Source organism: Xenopus laevis, chromosome 5L (assembly GCF_017654675.1).
Source record: "Xenopus laevis strain J_2021 chromosome 5L, Xenopus_laevis_v10.1, whole genome shotgun sequence".
NCBI classification, from domain to species: Eukaryota; Metazoa; Chordata; class Amphibia; order Anura; family Pipidae; genus Xenopus; species Xenopus laevis.
Window position 1 is genome coordinate 72482031 of NC_054379.1, and position 22349 is coordinate 72504379.

Below are 22349 nucleotides of genomic sequence, written 5' to 3' on the forward strand. Positions count from 1 at the left end.
TACCAGTCAGTTGAACTGAAGAAGCTGCTCGGATGAGTAGTGAAACGTCTTCATTGATAACTCAGCAAGTCCAGTTGTTTTAGATTTACCTATACTAGATATACCATGACCTGGATGAATGAAAATCTTCATAGTCATATTTCAGGAAAATGTAATAATAAATAAGCATAAAAATCCAGAGCGGATTTGATCGGAGTTTGTAGTAGAAAATATTGACATAAATTCAGACTTTGATAAACAACCCTCTCTGTGTAACTAGGGCATTCACTAGTGATGAGCACATTTTTTCAGGAGCCATGGATTCACGCCAAAATTCTGAATTTTGCCATGTGTGATTTTTTTCGCAAAACTTCAGCAAAAATTCACTGCGACAGAAAAGATGCTGAGAAAAAACACCCATTGACTTTAATGCATTTGGACAAAAAAGTCACCATAAGAAAAAATGCCAATTGACTTTAATATATTTGGACAAAAAAGTAGCAATAAGAAAAAACGCGCATTGACTTAAATGCATTTGGAGCGAGAAAAATTGTGCGTGCAAAAATCTGTAGTGCATTACAGATTCACTCATTACTAACACTCACTAATTTACGATGTAACTTTTATTATTTTTGCTCTTAAACCAAAGTGTATCATTAAAACCACCTTCCAGCATTGAGTAATTTGGACAGATCCACCAATCTAAATTCATTCTATTTACTTAAAGGCACACTGCATTACTGAACTCAATTTTCTTTTGCTTATTTCGACTTAAGTTAGTCATGTAATGAATCCAGTCCTTCTCTTTATAATTAGTAGAAGCCTGTACACTCAGACATTTATGCTGTATAATATTTTTCGATTTCTAATAGCACAACGGCTCCCAAAGCTTATTGGGTACAGTCAGTAACAGTATCTTTCCCTAGAACCTGTAGGTAGGTAATAGGACCTCCATTCTCAGAGCAGAAAAGACCAAGAAATAAAGTAATCAGAAATAGGTTTTGGGACTCTTCTTTCTAGTCATTTTTGAGTAATTAGTACCTATAACAAATCACAGTATTTTTCTTTTCCTGTGCAGACTGTTGATCTGTTGAACACTGCCAGCCGTGCCACAACAAAATATTTACATGTTTACAAAACTGATTGACTTTACATCAACTTGCTTTTCTTTATTGTGGTGCATAGGTCAAAAGAATGGGAGAGAACCAGATGATGCAGAACTTGTGAGTTTGAGCAAGAGGCTGGTGGAAAATGCAGTACTAAAGGCTGTACAGCAGTACATAGAAGAGTCACAGGCCAAAGCCAGACAGACAGATGGGATATTGCTGGAAGCTTCCAATAGCGAGAAAACTGAAAATAACACAGTCATGGCACAATGAGAACAGCTTTGACCTGAAAGTAAATACCTAAACTTGAAACTCCGCCAATACCAACTGAGTGACTGTTGGTTTCCTAAACAGACAGATACTGTATGCATAATACATTTGGATATTATTTCCACAGAATGTCTAGGCAAAAGTATGGCTTTCTGGCAGACTTTGTGATAATCTAAAACACTGTAAATTGGAATCAGCAACCTTCTTGCAAGGTGAATAATTACGTGGATTTTTTTTTTTTTTTTTTTTTGGAGGAGAATTTTGTGACATCAAAAATGAACGGCCATCCAAGAGACCTTCCAACTAGAGGGAGCCATGACTTTCTTTGTGTTCACTAGGGATGTAGAATTTCTTTTATTTGCAGCTGGAGGTTCCAATCACATTACTGCTTTTGCAACAGCAATCTTCAAAAGCTATGCTAATTTCCTCACTGGATGTTTTATCAGAGATAATATATTGGCAATTCCGTGTTGTATTGGATTCTCTAATGTTTTGTGATACTATGCAGTATTTCTCAATAACATTTGATCATAAAATTAATCTATTTTTGACACGTAGCACCTTTTTAATATAAACTGTGGCCAAATGCTGATGCTTGTATTAAATCTTTCTTTCAACTGAACATTCATTTTGACAGGCGTTTGTTATTCACTATGCGTATTCTTTCCTCTAGGCGGACACCAGAGAGATGCCCTCATACAGACTGCTTTGCATAGAGAAATAAAGCCTTTAATGGACAAACTGATGCAAATAAAGAAAATATTGGTTCTTCCAGAGACACAGGCAAAAATATACAAAGAATTGTTTGGAATACAACCAATAAAAGAAAAATTCCAGGTGTCCTCTTGAGAAACAATATGTGAAATAATTTAGGTTTTTAGGATGGAGTTTTGTAGATGAAACTGTTCTTGATAACATGTCACATTTCCAGTTAAATGTTCAGTATGTTTTTGTTTATATATTTTACACTGAATCCCAAACACCCATTTAATAAACTGGGTGGATGAATGTATTAAGTATATGTATATAAAATTCTTTGCATAAAATGGATTCAAGGCAGGTTTGTGCAAGGATTGCACCCTACTCTTATGTTTCTTTTTGTGATTAGTATCATACGCAAATGCTTTATTCTACAGCTTAGCTTCAGTTTCATTTACAAGTTGGATGGTTGGAGATATTTTATGCTAATAACATACAAATACAATAGTGTGTTCTAAGCAATGACTCCTAGGGATGGTTGAATTTGACCCGTTTTGTTTCGCCAAAAATTCGCCGCCGGCGAAATGTCACCGACACCAATTAAAGTCTATGGGCGTCAAAATTTTGTTGTGTGGCGACATACAAGTCTATGGGCGTCATTTCCTCGGTGAAATAACGCCCATCCCTAATGACTCCTTTTTGTTGCAGGGCAGATTTAATATCAAAAGTACCTGCAAGTACTGTTGTTTGAGAAAATGTATGTGCCTTAAAGTGTTAAGTGGTGATAAACCACTGAAAAGGCTCTTGAACTAGGTTATGCTAGATTGCTTCCTTAAGCTTGAAAGCGAAAATCTGTTGTTCGTTTATAGCTGAAGCCCACTAAAAAAGCAAATGAACTTATTGTATAAAAATGAATAACGTCATGTCATTTAAGCAAGAAAATAATTCATTGTGCACAGTAAGATAAAGAGGGTATGGCGTATATTATACAGAATACTTGGGAGGTGGAATTTCAATATAAGAAGCCTTTCCATAATGCAGCGTACCATACCTTAAGGCATTAAAAAAAACTTTTAATTTTGAAATTAAATATGTTTGTTTTTCCATCACCATAATTTAATGATGGCTAGGTGACATGAGGTTCAAGGAACTCTATTACTATTATTACCATTAGAATTTTTATTACATAAAAAACAAATCAGAAAAAAATTAAGAATTGTTTTTCAAATAGGACAGTGTGGGAAATGTTTTTGTTCCTCTGAAATATATGAATAACAGATTTCCTGATAAAATATTCTCTAGCAAAACAATAAATAAAATGTTATGGATGTTATGGATTTTTCCTGCAAAAGTTAATTGTTGTTTAAGACTTAGATGAAAAACTGAATGCTGTCACACTGGTTCTGATCACAAACAGTCAACCTATTCCTTCAGATGTATAAATAGTCCTTATGGAATGTACCTCCAGTGTAGCATCCTAGTGACATTGTTGCTGACAAACACCCAAGCTCTGGGTGCTCAATCCGTCAAAAGAATTTCTAGCACGCCTAACAGCCTTAGTAATAGTTATAAATTGCTTCTAACTAGAGAAAGCAATAGGTGCTAGTGTCAGATCTGGTGAAAAGGGACACCACTTTGTCTTTTACTTATAATGGTTTGGAATGCCAATATTTTTGTGTTACTTTAATTATTGTAATTGTGTAATATAGAGATTTTTAGTCTGCAGATCAAGACCAAAAAATACAGTTTAGGCTGTCACCAAAATTCTCTTAATACAATAATAATGTCATTAAAACAAGGTCTTTAATTTTAACAAAAGTAAATTTAACAAAATTTAAATCCCCTGAAGAAAAAAAGAACCCCTGCAGTATCTGATACAAAACTGGACTTACATGACATTTTTAGAAATCTGTGTGTAAACATGTTAAAATTCTATCAAGAGAAAAGAAGACCATTTTCCTCAGGATTCAGTCCTTCAAAGACCTGCACTCATAATACACGAGAAGGTCTATAATTTTACAAACAAAACTACTATTAGGAACAAAATTTAAATCCCATGAAAAAAGGACCCCTGCTATGTCTTATTCAAAACTAGACCAACATGACATTTTTATAAATCTGCATGTAAACATGTTAAAAGTGAAAAGTCCATCAAGAGAAAAGAAGACCATATTCCTCAGGATGCAGCCCTTCAAACAACTGCACTCATAATACACTGAGACTAACTTAAACTATTTTTGTGTGCAGGACAGCAGTGCGGTGACAAGTACAGGAATCTCTTTGCACATTTGCTTGCTTGTTTAATTTTGCTCCAGTAGAAGCATGCAAAATTTAAAGATCAATGGCAACATTTTGCATCACACTAATTATGGTAAATCTATTCAACTCCTGTATCAAAATGCAAAACATTGTGTTGGTTTAGGTCACCTACAACTTGCTGAAATTCCTGGGAAAATTTTGCAATGTGGGTAAAAAATGTTAACTGATCTTTTCCACTTAGGGATCATTTATGTTAACCCCAGATACAAGTGGGGTCATGTAGCGGACCTTCTCCATATTGTGCCAGATAATGTGAGGTTCATTTCGTAGCAGCAGAGGGTGCAACAAAACACCTCTACTTACACCTGCTGCTTTGCTGGCACTGAATGACTCGCTAGTTAGGGATTGGGAAAGGGGACTCCTACATACCTCCTCCTTCATACCTCCCTTATGTATTCAGCACTGCAAAACACAGGCAAAGTAATATTCATGGGGGGTAGCAAAGAGGCACAAGGACCTGAGCCACAGGCAATGTGTCAGCTTGTACCTGTTTTTTTGCACTTTGCAAATCAAACCCTGTTTCATCTTAAAAATATATACAGGTAATCCCATAAGCAAAGTGTTATATTTTTGTATTTTTGCCACATGGAGACCAAATTACATGTTGTTAAGGGATGCACTGGAAATGTGGCAGGATGACATGTTTATGTCACAATTTAACAACTGATGAAGTGGAAAAACAGAAGCGTCATGGGTATTGCCTTGGCTGGTGCTCAGTGAGAGATCCACTAGTGCTCTGGCAGATCAGTCTAACCCTGGACCACTACAGATTTTGGTCCTTATCAGACCACTCTTCAAAGAACCATTGGCAGTGTTACAGCTTTGTGGCCTTCAACCTTATGTAATACTAACACTACTCATTAAAGTAATACCATTTATTTTATAAATACATGTTAAAAAGGTTAAACATCATGTAGAAAAGGAAAGTTCCTTTTCAGGCATCACTATGGCAACATCTTTGATAGAATTCTCAGTAAATGATCTCTTTTGTCTTGTGAATACTCTCTCTACTTTTTTTAAAAGCATCAGTTCTTATTCAAAAGATGTTATCAGACTCCTCTTTGCAAAATATCTTTCATATTGACAAATGAAAAGTAGCAGTATAATTTGTTATTGGAATCCAGCAAATTACACTTTTTTAATAAGACCTCATTAACAAGTAACTACAGGTATGGGATCCATTATCCAGAAACCCTCCAAATTACAGAATGACCATCTCCCATAGAATAATAATAATCCAAATTTATTAAAAATTATTTCCTTTTTCTCTGTAATAATAAAGAATACCTTGTACTTGATCCAAACTAAGATATAATTAATCCCAGGTCCCGAGCAATCTGGATAGCAGGTCCCATACTTGTATATGGTCTATAAATAGGTTGTATAGTGCATGTATACACTTGTTCTGAAATGATCTTTACTTACTGTACTTACATGCTGTATCACAAGATTTATTGTTCATTTATGTGTCATAAATAACCCCAATGTTTGAATTTATGCATGTCCCATAATTTGTTATGGAGCCTGTTTTTTGTACCTTGTCCCCATTGTAAATTAACCTTATTGTGTCAATATTCTTTTACTTTTACATAATTGTTGTCACATAATGTCATTAAAAATGTTCTTTCAGGGCTAATGTTCTCTAAATTTTGGTTGCTAACTATCACATCTATTCTCAGAATGTATGGCATAAGCATACTTACAACCACCCAATTTTGGTATGCAATATTCTTTTTTTATAGCTTGCTTTGCATCTTAGGTTACCTGGGTGGATGGAGGTGTTTTTGATGAAGATCATCATACATGCCACAAAGTTATACCACTCCAATTAAACTAATATTAAACCACTTCTGGAATATTTGCAGAACTCATATAATTAGCACAGATAACTGCTGAAAGTTTTCAAAATTTTCTAGTTTTCAGTAACATTTCTTTGAATAAGTTAAATATTTTATGATAACTGTTTAGACACACAATGTTGTGATCCATGGTTCCCAATGCAGTGGCCACTTATGGTATAATAGAATCCTGTGTGTATTGTTTATTTGATTCTTATTTATAATTATGAAATATGGCCTTTAACCTAGTTAAAATCCTTAACAGAATTTAAAAAATAGTTATTTTCTGGAAACCTCGGTGGAAAGTTTTTTCTTTCAAAACTTGTTTTTAATGCAGATTTACTATTTATACCCTTATAGCAATTAGAGACATTAAAGAAACTCTGAAATCAACTGCATTTTTAATAAAATACCTTTTTAAGTCTATGATTTGTCAGTTATTATTCACGAAAATATGATTTGAAGAAGAAGTTGTGGAGAAGAATGGCTGAAACCTTCTGGACTCTGGACTAAAATTGTTGTAGTAGTACGCTACATACCACCTCATGTAAGCAGAGAGGAAGAGGCCCAGCTCTTGTTGAAAATAGCAAATTTGGGGCAAGTTTCAATATTGTGGAGTTTTAAATATCCAGATACTTTACTAACTGAAACAAAAATACTGGGAGCATATTTCTTGGAAATCGCATTGATTGTTGAGGACCCAACCAAAAATGGTGCTATACTAGATATGCTAATCTATAACCCCTCAGAACAAATTACAAAGCTACGAATTATGAGAAGGCTGTCTTCCATAGACTCCATTTTATCCGAATAATGCAATTCTTTAAAAACAATTTCCTTTTTCTCTGTACTAATAAAACAGTACATTGTACTTGACTCAAACTAAGATATAATTAATCCTCATTAATTACGCAAATAACGCAAAACCAGAGTGTTGGGTTTATTTGTTGTTTTAATGATTTTTTTTTGTAGAAATAAGTTATGAAGATCCAAATCACAGAAAGATCCATTATCCCAAAATCCCCAGGTCCTAGGATTCTGAATAACAGATCCCATGCCTGTACTAGAACACCTGGGAAAATTTAGTACCCAAAGATCATTATTTAAGCAGGACCATTGGAACATGAGGATTTCAGCTAAACATGGAACAAGAAGTTGTCATTTAAAATAATAAAACCATTAATGTTCTAAATGTGTTCCCTTAGGAAAGATCTAAAAGCATTAAAGGGGTTCCTCGCCTTTAAATTAACTTTTATTATGATGTAGAGCATGATATTCTGAGACAATTTGTAGTTGGTCTTCATGTTTTATTATTTGAGGTTTTGAGTTATTTAGCCTACTATTTGGCAGCTCTCCAGTTTGTAATTTCAGCAATCTGGTTGCTAGGGTCCAAATTACACTAGCAACCATGCATTGATTTGAATAAAAGACTGGGAAATGAAAAGGTGAGGGCCTAAAGAGAAAGATATGTTATAAAAATTAGCAGGACCAATACATTTGTAGCCTTACAGAGCATGGGGTTAGTGACCCCCATTTGATATCTGGAAAGGGTCATAGAAAGAGGGAAATCATTTGAAAACTATAAAAAAAAAGTTTATAGTTAATAGGAAAGAAGCAGAAAACATTTAAAAATTACAAGTCAAAAGGGACAGATCTATTTTCAGGACTTATACATTCTACAAGTGTTGTAAAGCTGCAGTCAAGAAGGAAGAATTAACTGACTCATTTCACTGGCAGTTGAAAGAAGTTGAGACTTTGTATCTATTAAAAATGTAGATATGTTGGTTACAGATAACTAAATTTGCATAATTATTTTTTATAATCATCAGTAGCTTATGCAGGATATGGCATTTTAATGTTTAAAGGGATACTGTCATGGGAAAAAACATTTTTTTCAAAATTAATCAGTTAATAGTGCTGCTCCAGCAGAATTCTGCACTGAAATCCATTTCTCAAAAGAGCAAACCTATTTTGTTATATTCAATTTTGAAATCGGACATGGGGCTAGACATATTGTCAATTTCCCAGCTGCCCCAAGTCATGTGACTTGTGCTCTGATAAACTTCAATCACTCTTTACTGCTGTACTGCAAGTTAGAGTGATTTCACCCCCCTCCCTTTTCCCCCCCAGCAGCCAAACAAAAGAACAATGGGAAGGTAACCAGATAGCAGCTCCCTAACACAAGATAACAGCTGCCTGGTAGATCTAAGAACAGCACCCAATAGTAAAAACCCATGTCCCACTGAGACACATTCAGTTACAATGAGAAGGAAAAACAGCAGCCTGCCAGAAAGCATTTCTCTCCTAAAGTGCAGGCAGAAGTCACATGACCAGGGGCAGCTGGGAAATTGACAAAATGTCTAGCCTCATGTCAGATTTCAAAATTGAAAATAAAAAAATCTGTTTGCTCTTTTGAGAAATGTATTTCAGTGCAGAATTCTGCTGGAGTAGCACTATTAACAGATGTGTTTTGAAAAAAACATGTTTTCCGATGTTTTAAGCAAGGTAAACATGAACAAGGCACCAGGGCTTGATGAAATACACCTTCCAGTTTGACATCTGTTTTGGGCACGTTATTTAAAAATGTTGTTAAGGTATCACATTCAAGTGCTTCATCATTAATGAAGAACATATTGTGTCAAATTTAACGGCTTTATATAACAAAGTACCTAGACAATAGATGTGGTTAACTTGGAATTTGTCAATGCTTTTGATTTAGGGCTGCAAAAACATTTTTTTTTAAACTAAGATCTGTTGGTTGTGGTAATGCTATTTGTACATGGATACAAAAGTGGCTTCTCTACTTGGGCTAGTGTTCTTCATGGTGTGGGTCCATTTTATCAAATCTATTTATTAATGACTTGAAAAAAATCAATCATTGTCCTACTGGATGACTGATGGAACCCAATTGTCTAACATTCGGATCAATATTTGTCTCCGTAATGCTTTGTATTCACTTGAGTAAATGAGGCTAGACACAGACTCAAGCACTCAGTTCCAGGTGCAGTAACTCATAGCAAACAAAAAGATGTTTGCTTTTAATCAGATGACCAGTAAATGCTTCCCAAGGTAATGATGAGAACCGAGCCTTCAAATCTGCTTATTAATGTGAATGAAAATGTACATAGGCAACAATATAAAGCAAGCAGCATGGATGGGGCTGGTCTGTCCCCCCAGTGCTGCAGCCAGATTTTGGGAAGACATGCTGGCTAAATGAGCCCTGTCTTTAGCCCCTTCCCTGATCTATTGTAATGAGCCCCATATATGTTGTTCAGTGTGAATATGTACATTAAGCTTCCTTTAAATTTGCAATGTGGATAGAATAGAATCCAAACAGAAATTTATAGTCAGGAAGGTTTTTTTCTCTTTTGCTCAGAGTCAGAATTACACTCCTTTAATCTGCTGGGTATTCCATCATCAAATAAATAAAAATAACGAGTTTAATGGAGTATTATGGCTCTACAAATTGGCACAGACCATCCAATACTGTGGCATGTGCTATGTCTGCAAAATGCACCATTAAAACTGCTCCTGTGTTTTAGTGAATTATTCCAGTAGATCACAACACAAATGTCTTAGGTATCAGTCCCTCTAAGCTGTGTCAGAAAATATCACAAGGAAGACAAATCAATAAAACATAGGTTAATTTTAAGCAGACAAGTGAATTTATCAATTTAAGAGTATCCCAGAAATGTATTTTGCTTTTCTTTAATATTGATCAGATAACATATATACTGGAAATACATGTGTAGGAGAGCTGTGTACACTGTCTCTCCTCTGTATTGATTCTGTGACAGGAAGTAAGAGGGAGAGAGAAAGTGCTGCTGGGAGAGAGAAAGGGCTGCTGGGAGAGAGAAGCAGCTCCCAGAGTTTCTGTGTGGAAAAGTTAGTAGGGAATCCCAGTGGCAGAAAAGTGTGCTCCCTTGAGGGTGTGAAAGGAAAGGGGGTCCTTGTCAGGGCTCTAAAGAGCAAAGCATGCTCTTCTCAGGGCATGGAAAACCAAAGGGAGTCCTTCTGAGGACTTTGAAGCAACTGCCACAAAGGTGGGAATTCCCTTCAGCTCTCCTATATAGCAGAGGCACAGGACTCCTGTAGTGCCACACGCAACTAAATGCATGCTAGATCAGCCTGATTTGTTCTGTATTTGTTACACTTGATAAAGGGTTTAAGGACCCGAAACATGTTGTGTAGTGGCCTTGAATAAATGTAACCACAGCATATTTTTGCTAACTTTTGTATGCACAAAATGTCTCTGTCTTAAATATATTGATAATGGGTTGAGTGCAGAGGACTCTTGTATTTGTCTAACAATAGCTATGGCACACAAGACAACTTGAATTTTTGTAGGTGAAGTTTAATTGACAGCCAAGCAAACCACACAGCTGATGCCATAAATCTAATGCTATAACCATGCGGAATCAGGCTCAGGTTTCAAAAAGGACCAAAGGATAGGAGACACCTATAATGTTACATTTTAGAAACTGTGCTTAATGCTGGGTAATACCTGTGATTTTGTTCTCTCTTTCACAGGTAATTTTTGGTGCTTGTTTCTCACAGGGAGGTTGCTGTACTGTGGGTAACATAATTCCCTAGGGTACATAGCATTTGACAGCATCTGCTTATAAAACTAGCGATGGTTAAACCATCTCCATTTCCTGTGACGGTTTCTGATCAGGCACATATTCAATTCATGGTAACCTGGCCAAATAAGAAAATCTTTGGTGTATGCTGCTGACAAGTGCTTGGATTTTTAAACAAGATTGAAACTGTTCATTAAGTTATAGATCATAGTAAAATGAGAGCATTTTTGTCCCTATTTTTTATTTGCTATACCCTGCATGTATTTTATTTTTCTGAATAGTTTTGTGTTATTTGCAATTCCTACTTGAAAAACAGAGTCCAGAGACACCACTTGGATATACAGGTATGGGACATGTTATTCATCATACCTTAAGTCTACTAGAAAATCATGTAAACATCAAACCCCAATCTTAGTTGGGATCAAGTACAAGGTATTGTTTTATTTTTACAGAGAAAAAAGGAAATATTTTTTTAAAATTTGGATTATTTCGATAGAATGGAGTCAATGGGAGATGACCTTTCCGTTATTCAGAGCTTTCTAGATAACGGGTTTCCCGATAACGGATCCCATAACTGTACATTGGCATAGTCAGTTCAGATGTGTAATTCCATTATTCAGGCTTCATAAAAACAACAAACTTTGTATAACTGTTATCATACCAATATTTTATAAGCCTACAGCATTTTTCTGTTATTTAATGAAGGGTTTAAATGGGACTCGCATGTCTTTTTTACAACCCAAGATTCTATTATAAATGAATGACAGATTTCCTTTTATTCACAATTGGTTATTGTAGGAGGAAATGTCATTGTACCAAACAAGATCACAGTGACCCAAACTAAACACCATAGGGACCCATTTTTAAAAGAGACCCATCCAGTTCTACATATTTTACATCAGCACTAAATAAATATTCTACTTCCTCAAGGCAACTCAGGTCACATTGGTAATAAATGATTAAATAAACAGAGCAAAGATACCATATACTATTTATTTCCAGGAGTTGCTTTGTAACAAAATAAATTAAGCATTACAAATATCGATTTTTCATGCATATTATGTAATAGCTAGGTCTGGCAAACAGTTGCACTTGATTTATGCCTGCCATAATATCTTTTAATCTTATTATGCATCACCATATTACCACGGGCAGTTCAAACAAACATTGCTGCTAAGCAGATGTCAGAAAGGCAAAAGCTTAGATGAGGTGCAATCATCTAATAACATTACGGATTAGACAGCTTTGCCTTTATGTCTGAAAATATTAGGACTCTCTATTGCAAATCAGACAAAGGTGTCAGAGGTCAGTAGTAATAAAAGGTAATAAAGATAGTATTAGAAATGTATTAGTGCTTCATGACACAGTGACCACAATGGTATTGTACATGGAGAGATTTTTGTAGGATGGTCTGACTGAAAAGGATGGATGAGGACTGAATAGAATGATGAGTAACAAAAAGTAGCAATAACAATACATTTGTAGCCTTACAGAGCATTTGTTTTTAGATGTGTTCAGTAACCATTGCCAACCCCCCCCCCATTTAAAATCTGAAAAGAATCAGAAGAAAAAGGCAAATAATGAAAAAACTATAATAAGTCAATAATGAAGGCAAATTGAAAAGTTGATTTGGCCATTCTATAACCTAAACTAAAAAAAGTTAATTTAAAGGTGAACCTCCCTTTTAAGGGAATAAACCGTTTTTGAACTATGCTGTGATGCACTTCTCTGCAAGATATTTCTAACAGTGAGAGGATTTAGCTGCTTGCCCCTGGGATTTAAAAAAAACACTTCTCATAGCACATCTCTCATTTTCTATAACACCTTGTAATCCAAGCAGTGTGAAGAATGCATGAAACCAAATCATGCTTCTTTACAGGGACAAGATGTGGGCAGCCGTTACCAGTAAACAATCAACAAACACTGGGTAAAGCATTGTGTTTTTCCACCCTACAAATTATTCAATCATTTGCTTAACTAATATGATCTTTTAACCCTTTAAGTGCCAGCAGAATTTAGCATTTTATTTGCGCTCATTGCCAGATGTTTTTTTAATATTTTGTGCTCTCTCATTTTAGGGGCATTTCCTGGGAGAAAATTTTAGTTTACCTAGAAAAACTATACATTGTTTTTATTTGGGAGAACCCGAGCTTTATAAATCTGAGTTTTTGTGTATTTCCACTTCTGGAACAAGATTTAGAGCTCTAAATACTAAAAAACTTGAAAAATTGTCATTTTTTTTTACAATATAGGAATTTATACCAGAAAAATATTTTATTTCATGCACAAAAATTTAACTTATTTGAAAAGCCTCAAGTGTCTTGAATGTGCCAGTACCAGATATGTATAGTTTTATGAAGATTTCTGACTTCTGCAGACTCCCAGCCGTACTAAATTTCAAAGCACTACAGTATAATATGGCATACTTTGGAATCCAAAGCCAATAACCAATAAACCATATAGTTTTGAAAAGTACAGATTCTGTTGAATGCAAATTGGGTAACCATGTCTTTCTACTCCTAATCACCTAACATCAAAGCTTTTCTGAACTTAGTGGTTTCTATAAAAATCTATGAAAATGTGGAAAAATCACTTTGCAAGTTCGTATCATTTATCATATGAACAAGAAATATCCTAAATATGAATGCCAGGGGTCCACTGAACAAAAATTATGTTGACCCCCTAAAACCATATATTATTTGGAAAGTACACATTCAGACAAATCCAACATGGGTAACCTTGTCAGCCTATGAGTAAGTGCCCCAATAGGCACGAAACACGTTAGGTCTTATGTCCAAATAAATTTTTCTACTTTTTACATTTGTTTCTTTATTATTGGAGATCCTCGCATCCTTTTGGATACAGTGTTTTTAACCATGTCTACCTACTCAAAACTACTGAGTCGTAATGCTTTCCCAAACTTGTCGGTTTTGATGAAATAGCTGAAAATCGTCTTAAAACTTCCATTTTCTAGCATGTTATCTCCTTGCATACTATTAGGTACCAAGAGAAAACATCCTAAATATGAATGAAAGGGGTTCACTGAACAGTTTGATGTCCATTGTGCATAGGATTACTAAAGTAATCCCCGAAATTAAGTTAGCGAATACAAATTTTCCCAGAAGTCAATTCAACACATTTACTGCATTTTTTGCAGTGTTAGAACAGAAAAAGATACGTTGACCCTCCAAAGCCATATATTTTTGGAAAGTACACATTCAGACGGATCCAACATCGGTAACCATTTCTTCTTACTGCAAACTACTGATTAGTTACTCTTTCCCAAACTTGTATGTTTTAATGAAATAGCTTAAACTCACTTCAAAACTTCTATTTCCTAGCATCTTATCCCCCTCATAGCATTGGGTACCAAGAGAAAACAAAAAAGCTTGCATTTTACCTCATTATATGCTTCACATTTTATAACGTATCAGCAGAAAACATCCTAAATATGAACGCCAATATGCCCAGTATACAAAGATTTACCAAACTATGTGACATACAGAGGCACCCAAATGAAAATGGTGCATATGAACTTTCACAGCTGACACTCTGGCTGCTGCAATAAAAGCAGCAGTAACAGTATGGAGACTTTAGAAAACCATATATTGTTATGTTTTAATGGGTAAAAAGTCTTTCTACTGCAAGCTACCAAAACTTCAAAACTGGACTGAACATAGCAGTTATGAAATTTCTGAAAATCGTCTCAAAGCTCGAATTTTATCCTATTATATGCCCCACATTTCATAACATATCGGCATAAATCATCCTAAATATAAAGTCCATGGGCCTACTGAGCACTTTGATTGTGAATATGAATAGATATACCCAGTGGTGTAACTAGATATTACTGGGTCCCACAGCAAATTATTTTTGAGGCCCTTAAAATGTCTAGAGGCTGACCTGTTTTACCAATATTTATTTTAATTGTATATGAAGGAGGGCCCTTATTGGGTCCCTATACCTCCTGCCCCCCCCCTGCAGCTGCAGGTTCTGCTTCCTCTGTAGTTACGCCCCTGGATATACCAAAGTATGTGGTGCACAGAGACCCCCCAAACAGATATATACATAGCAGACAAAATTTCCATGGGCAAGACGAAGTAAGAAAGAACAGTGCGAAATGCAATAAAATTCCCTAAAATCCTATAAAACCACAAATAAATGCTTTTTTTCCGGCAGTGTAATCAGCAGTCAGAATCACAGTTATATTTTATTTTCGCTTGACCAAATAGGTTTTACGGACATAAACAAGCGAACAACATCTATGCACAAAAGCTCTTGTGCAGTGTTGTTAGTGAATATGCTAATACGCAATAAATCAAGTTTTTCAGGCATAAAAAAACAGACAATGTGATCTCTCAATGCACTGTGCAAAAAAAATTCATTTTTTTTTGCACTTTGCCCACTACATGTGAAATTGCGTGGATGGCTCCTGAATTCTGTGCTCCATTCTTGAGAGGACTGTAGACTGCTGTTTTAATCTAGTACGGCCTGTGTTAGGCTGCACTAGATTCAAAAGGGGCACCTAGACTCCCCCCCCACCTGCAAATGACATGCAAGTTAGGGAACAGAAGAAGGCACAGCCCATGTTATTACCCTGCACTCACCTCCTGCCCAAAGGCAGACTATAATGACATCTCATGATGCTGCTCTCTGCACAGAGCGCCGGAATTGTAATGTTTAGTTTGGCAAATTAGATGAAAAATATTTCAAAGCTGCAAATGAATTACATGAATATAAAATATATGTTGTGCCCACAAAAAGAAATGTGAGCACAAAATGCATTCTGTGAATACAAACATTAATAATAGCACAAAAAAAATGTTGTGACGACAAAATTAATTATGTTACCACAAAATTATGTTTGTGTTGACCAAAGGAATTTTAAGTTTAAAAAAAATTTAGTTTGTTTGTCAGTGTCAAAGGATTCTCTTTATGGGGCCAAAATGAATTTTTCGGTAAAGTAAAAGACCACCAAAGAAAAAAAATAAAGAGGCCTAAAAAATTGTACCAAGTTTCTGACACCAATTTTAGATAAAAACCTGGAGCCGAAAAACAAATTGAAAGCTTTAACGCAGGAGTCCACAACCACCAAGCCACGGACTGGTGGTGGCCTCGGGCTGTGCTGAATTGGGCCACCTCTGGTCCCAGCTGCAGTTTATAATAGCTGCAAAAACAATGAAATATGCCCTAATTACTTGCAATCCCAGCTCCCTGATGCACCATTGCCATGACAACAACTGCGTAATGCCTAGGAAGCGATAAGGACCAAAATACTTTTTGGATAGTTTTTTGGAAAACCTGAAATGCACCGACGTATTACATCCCCTCCCTCCGGTCCTCATAGAAATTGTCTGGCTTGAAACTGGTCCGTGGTGCAAAAAGATTAAAGGAGAAGGAAAGTCAAATTATAAATAAGCCTCTAATCCAAGGCTTGTGGCAAAGCAAGTTATGTAGCCTTTTCAAAGTTTTCTCCATGGTATGTAGTGGAAGCAGTATCGCTGCTAGGCAGACTGCAGCGGTGGACTCAGGTGACGTCACGCTGTACACAGTTTGCATGTGTGCTGCCAGAGGCAGCCTTGATGCGCATTCCGTGTAATTTCCATCTACTACTGTGGGTGCTTCCTTGCTCCAAATCAAGATGACGTGCATGCTAATTTGCATATGTGAGCGTCATCATTGACCCTGAAGCTCATGCGCAATACGAAGAAGGAGGTGAAGGAAGCGTCCGTTACCTTTCCAAGATAGCGCCTGTCTGCCTAAATAAGCGATGCGAAGGAGGAGAAGGATTACAGATCATTACAATGGCCTGTGTGACTTGCTAACTTAGCGATTGCAGAGGCCTTGGGATGTACATTACTGGGAGATAAGTATTTAATTTTGCCTTTCCTTCTCCTTTAAGGACAGCTGCTTTAAAGTAAACAATACACAATGGAAGTATGACAACACAAACCCAGATGTTTAACTTAATTTTAAAGCCAGGTTAAAAAACACTACAGAAGACAAAGCTCTGTAGCCATAAAGGAAAAGTATTCAGATTACTTAAAAAGGTAAAAAGCCAAGATTGCCAGAAATGGTGGGAATAATAATGTTAGCACATAGGCAGAGTTTTTGCTTTGCTTACAAAGAATGAATTCAAGAACAAAAATGCAGTAAAAGTGTTCTGACAAAGGCATCCCAGAACAACAGTATGAAATATTATATAATGCCTACTGAGTGCCAGGAAAAGCAAACGGTAAAAAATTATAAACAATTTGAAAGTTTTAGAAGCTGCCAAGAAGGATATGTCCTAAAGCAAATCCATAGCCTCGTCCCAAAGGAAAAAATAAATTAATTTTCAACTGACAGTAAACCCTGGTTTGCTAGGTCATAATTTCACACATTTCTCTATACTCTACCTTTACTTGGTACTTATTTTATTTGCCTTTTAGGAAGGTTATTGGATTACAGTAGTTAGATTTTGGCAGCCTTATTATCAGTCCCAATTCCAGTAGCTAAGGTCTTTTCTTACTTTTGCTGATATGAGTTGGTTGAAAGGAACAGAGTGCTCAGAAATCTTTTTACGAGCATTTACAACTACAAGTGCAAGTGCAGTCACTACAAGTGCAAGTTCAGTCACTAAAATTGCTCCAATGGGGTGTGCATATGGACGATATTCATTAATGGTACTCACATATACAGTAAACATGCGCCTTGCAGTTCTGCATAGTTGCAATTTTTGTACCATTGACCCCTAAGGATAACAAACTACCGGTTAGACTTAATTAGTCATATGAACTTGCACCAAGTTTAGGGTATGCCATTGTTTGCAAGATCTAGGTTCTGGGAAATGAGGTGAAAGCAATATATGGAAATGGGACATAAAACTGGTCTCATAACAACTTTATCTGAAATTAGCACTGTATCTGGTTCCCCTATATAGAGAATACATTTCCCCAACTCTAAAGGCTAAGGTGATTGCAACTAAAAATAGAACTTTCAAAATGACATTTCAATCAAAAGCATCACACAAGAGCTCAAAGGGAGAAAATGTCAGACTTAGAACTAATGTGTTATATCTACCGCACTCCCGCAATTCACTCCTACAGCAATGGTGGTGCTGGCCCTCCGTTTGACCCGGCAAGGTCCCTTAGCAACAGCAATTTTTGTTCACAGATCCGCACACACACAATTCTCTGCAGTTGGGGATATTGTTATATCACCAACCGTTTCAATGTTTCGGGGGGGGGGGTTTCACACTTCCTTAATAAGGATCAGGGGGGCTTTGTTGTTGAAGATGTACTTACCCTTTTCAGCACATTGAAGACAAGACATCATGGTCAGAACTGACTGCACATAGACCTTTACCATAAAATGTGTTTATTTTGAAATCCAGTAAACAAGAACTGTGCCACAGAACGTGGCCTAGAATCTCTAGGGTCAAAATGTTCTTCCTCAAATTGAACAAAACAGTTCCACATGTACCTACGGGGAGTGGAAGTTTTCGTAGATTTTGAGAAATTCACAAGTTCCCTTTCATTGCTTCTGATAGCCGCTGTCATTTAATTTTATAGAAGTCTCTACTGGACCATCATCTAGAGATTCTGGTGCGCTACATCTGAATTACTGCTATCACCAGACCTATCTTTTTTTTCACATAAAACTGTGAGTTATATGATCTATTTGACCTTCACTGAGAAAGTTTCTGAATCCAAATCAGATTAAAGACAATATTACCCAAAGAATTTCAAAAGGACCATGCTTGAGATTTCATGTTGATCGTGCAATATAATGTTTTTAATACAAGAAAAAAATACTAAAGAAACAACATCTTTTTATATATAATATATTAAACGTTTATATATGTGCTCTTCCTTCTCTCTCTCTCTCTCTCTGAAATCTGTGATTTACATTCTACTATTGGATATACAAGAAGGAGCACTAAGGTAGTAAGTAATACAAGGAAAAGCCTCTTACGGATATAGGTGTTGGTAAATACTTTCTCACATACTGTCAGATTGTAAAAATAACACGTAGACAGATTTCCAAAAATACATCTAATCTACTTTTCAGTTTCACACACTGTCATAAGTTATCACTGGACACGTCAATGTTATTTCTGCAAGTATATTTAGTAGGTAGGATACATGCCACTTTTGCTGCATGCTATAATTCTGTATACATTAACAACAGGTAAAGAATTGAAGCCAAATCAACCATTTGTTCATTTAGTAAATATAAATCTATGTAAAACTGGCATGGCAAGTGAAATTGTGTAGGATATCTGTAAAATGTTAAAAAATTATAAACTGTGATGTGTGGTACCTAGCCTTGAAAGAATTGCAATAGTTTTTACCCACCATGAATTCATATCTTCCCAGAGTTCCAGCATCATTGCTAGTCTATGCCTTTCAAACTGTACACTCACTCAGACCGACCTAGCTTTATATAAAGGGTAGCTGTGGAGATAGATCAAGCTTGGACCTACTTTGGACTGGGCTATAATGGGACATGACCAGAAAGGTCTCAGATTGTGTCCAAAATATCTCTGAAATCACCTTTGGCATGACATTGTAAAATGTAAATCCCCAACATCAAAATTCTATGTTACCTATTTGGGTCAACATCCTTGAAAAGGATGAACTTGGACTCAAGGATGGATCATGTCCATGAATGGAACAACTTACTTACAAACTTACAGCCATGCAAAATATGCTGGTTCTCTAAAAATACATGTTAATAATGATATAGTGAATAAAGTACCCCCTCTTGCAAATTATAAGGATATAAGTTACCAAGGAGTTTCATGACCATATAAAAACACGAGGCCGAAGGCTGAGTTTTTTTATACAGGTCATGGAACTCCGAGGTTACTTCTTATTTCAGTCAGTCATGTGACAGAAATTACATCAGAACTCACAGTTTATAAGGATATAATTTACAAGATATTCATGGCTTTTGTGTATTATAATAATAATAAAACGTATAGCTGTTTAGACATGCAAATACATCATGTGCCATCTTACAATTATTATTATTAACATGTATTTATATAGTGCCAACATATTGCGTAGCACTGTAAAGTAAATGTGATTATACAACTAAATCACATGAATTATATACATAGAACATATGGCATACATACATTACAATCAATACCAGTACAAAAAGGTGAGGAAGGCCCTACACTCTAAAGGGAAGGGAGTAATACACAAGGTGTGGGAGTGGGCAAGATCGAATTAAGTGGGTGAGAAATGTGGTGTTGTGTTTGGTAGTTAAGCAGAGTGAGGGTAGGCTTCTCAAAAGAAGTGCGTTTTAAGAGATTTCTTGAAAGCAGAAAGGTTGGGAGAAAGTCAGACAGACCGTGGGAGAGAGTTCCAGAGGAGGGGTGCAGCCCTTGCAAAGTCTTGAATGCGAGCATGTGAGGAGGCAATGAGAGAAGAGTTGAGTAGCAGGTCAGTAGAGGAGCGTAGTAAGCGGTTGGGTGAGTATATTGAGATGAGTTCAGAGATGTAGGGTGGGGCAGAGTTATGAAGTGCTTTGAAAGTCAGTGTCATTAATTTGATTCTGAAAGGTAACGGAAGCCAGTGCAGGGATTGACAGAATGGCGAGGCAGAGGAGGAGCGGTTGCTGAGCCTCGCAGCAGTGTTCATTATGGACTGGAGAGGTGACAGTAGTCTAGACATGATATGATGAGAGAGTGAATAAGAATTTTGGCAGCATCTTGGGTGATAAATGATCGTATTTTGGATATGTTCCTTAGGTGGAAGTGACATGATTTAATAAGTGACTGGATATGAGGAGTGAATGACAGGGCAGAATCTAGGATAACCCCAAGGCACCAGGCCTGGGGAGAGGGGGTGATAGTGGAATTGTTAACTATGATGGATATTTCAGGGATATTACTGGTGTTAGTTGGTTTAATTTAAGGTAGCTTTGTGACATCCAGGTAGAGATAGCGGACAGGCAGGAGGAGACGCGAGTTAGGAGTTCTGGGTTGAGATCAGGAGATGAGAGATAGATCTGAGTATCGTCAGCATAGAGGTGGTAGTGGAAACCATACGAGTTGATTAATTTGCAGAGGGAGTAAGTATAGAGGGAGAATAGTAAGGGTCCCAGGACAGAGCCTTGAGGAACTCCAACAGAAAGAGGTAGGGGAGAAGATGCTACTCTGTTGTAGGAGACACTGAAGGAACTATTGGTGATGTAAGAAGAGAACCAGGAGAGGGCTGTGTCACGAAGGCCAAGCGAATGGAGGGACTGGAGGAGGAGAGGGTGATCTACAGTGTCAAATGCGGCTGAGAGATCAAGCAGTATAAGTAGTGAGAAATGATTGTTGGCTTTAGCGATTAAAAGGTCATTAGTTAGTCGAGTCAGTGCAGTTTCCGTGGAGTGTTGTGGCTTAAAACCAGATTGTAGGGGGTCCAGCAGGTTATTGTCAGAGAGGAATGAGGTTAGTCTGTTGTAGACTAGGCGCTCAAGTAGTTTAGAGATGAAAGGTAGCAGAGAGATAGGTGGGATGTTGTCAAGATTGGAGGGATCAAGAGAGGGTTTTTTCAGAATGGGGATGACAAGAGCATGTTTTAGTTGAGAAGGAAACAGTCCAGTTGAGAGCGAAAGAATAGGTGAGTTAAGGCTTTGATTAGACAAGGATTGGTATTGCGGAGAAGTTTTGAGGGAATTGGATCAAGCGGGCAGGTGGTAAGGTGAGAAGAGGCCAAAAGCTTTGAGACTTCCTCATCAGTGACAGGGGTGAAGGAGCACAGGAGAGACTGGGGAATGTGGAGGGAGGGTGGAGGAAGTCTAGGGGGGTTGAGTAGTGTAAAGAGTAGTGTCAATTTTGTTTTTGAAGTGCTCAGCAATACCTTAAGCAGAGACAGATGTGCATGGAGGGGGTGGAGAAGGGGAAAGGAGAGTGTTAAAGGTGAAGAAAAGGTGTGCTGGTTTTTTAGAAAGGGAGTTAATGAATGAAGTAAAGTATGTTTGCTTGGCTTGGAAGAGGCTGGTGTTATAGGAGCGCAGGGCGGATTTGTAGCTCCAAAAGTCTGATTCTGAACGGGATCAGCGACACTCAAGTGCACGTGAATGTCTTTGGAGCGCTTTTCTATGAGCAGTATGCAAAGGTTGAAGTGGTTTGGGTCTAGCACATTTAGTTTTTTATAGGAGCAAGCTCATATAGGGCAGTGGTGAGAGTACTATAGTAGACAGAGGTAGCCACATTAGGACAAGAGATGGCTGAAATATTAGAGTGAAGAGAGTCAAAGGAAGAAGAGAGATGTGACACATCTACAGCTTGCAAGTCACGGTAAGTACGTGTTTGGGGAATAGCAGGGGGTGAGGAGGGAGTTAGTGAGAGTTGAAATGTGAGCATATTGTGATCAGAGAGGGGAAATGGTGAGTTAGTAAAATTGGTGGTTGAACAGAGTCTAGTAAATATGAGATCCAGAGCATTACCATTGGAGTGAGAGGGGGAGTCTGAGCACAAAGATAAGCCTAGGGAGGAGGTCAGTGATAGAAGTTTAGAGACAGAAGAGTTGTCAATGTTGTTAACGGGTATATTTAAGTCACCTAAAATGATT

The 22349-nt window shown here is 36.9% G+C and overlaps 2 protein-coding genes across 3 annotated transcripts in view; both read left to right on the forward strand.

Annotated features, from left to right (window-relative positions):
• The window catches only part of akap7.2.L (A-kinase anchoring protein 7 gene 2 L homeolog), a 57205-nt gene extending 55228 nt beyond the window's left edge, over window positions 1-1977 (forward strand). For both annotated transcript variants that reach the window (XM_041562050.1, NM_001376743.1), the window contains one exon: window positions 1165-1977. In XM_041562050.1, the coding sequence (XP_041417984.1) occupies window positions 1165-1358 (194 nt within the window). In that variant the 3' untranslated portion in view covers window positions 1359-1977. The remainder of the gene's footprint in view (window positions 1-1164) is intronic.
• Window positions 1-3391, forward strand: part of akap7.L (A-kinase anchoring protein 7 L homeolog) — a 109146-nt gene extending 105755 nt beyond the window's left edge. Inside the window, exon 9 of the mRNA XM_041562263.1 lies at window positions 2029-3391. Within this exon, the coding sequence (XP_041418197.1) occupies window positions 2029-2204 (176 nt within the window). The 3' untranslated portion in view covers window positions 2205-3391. The remainder of the gene's footprint in view (window positions 1-2028) is intronic.
• The last annotated feature ends 18958 nt before the right edge of the window (window positions 3392-22349 follow it).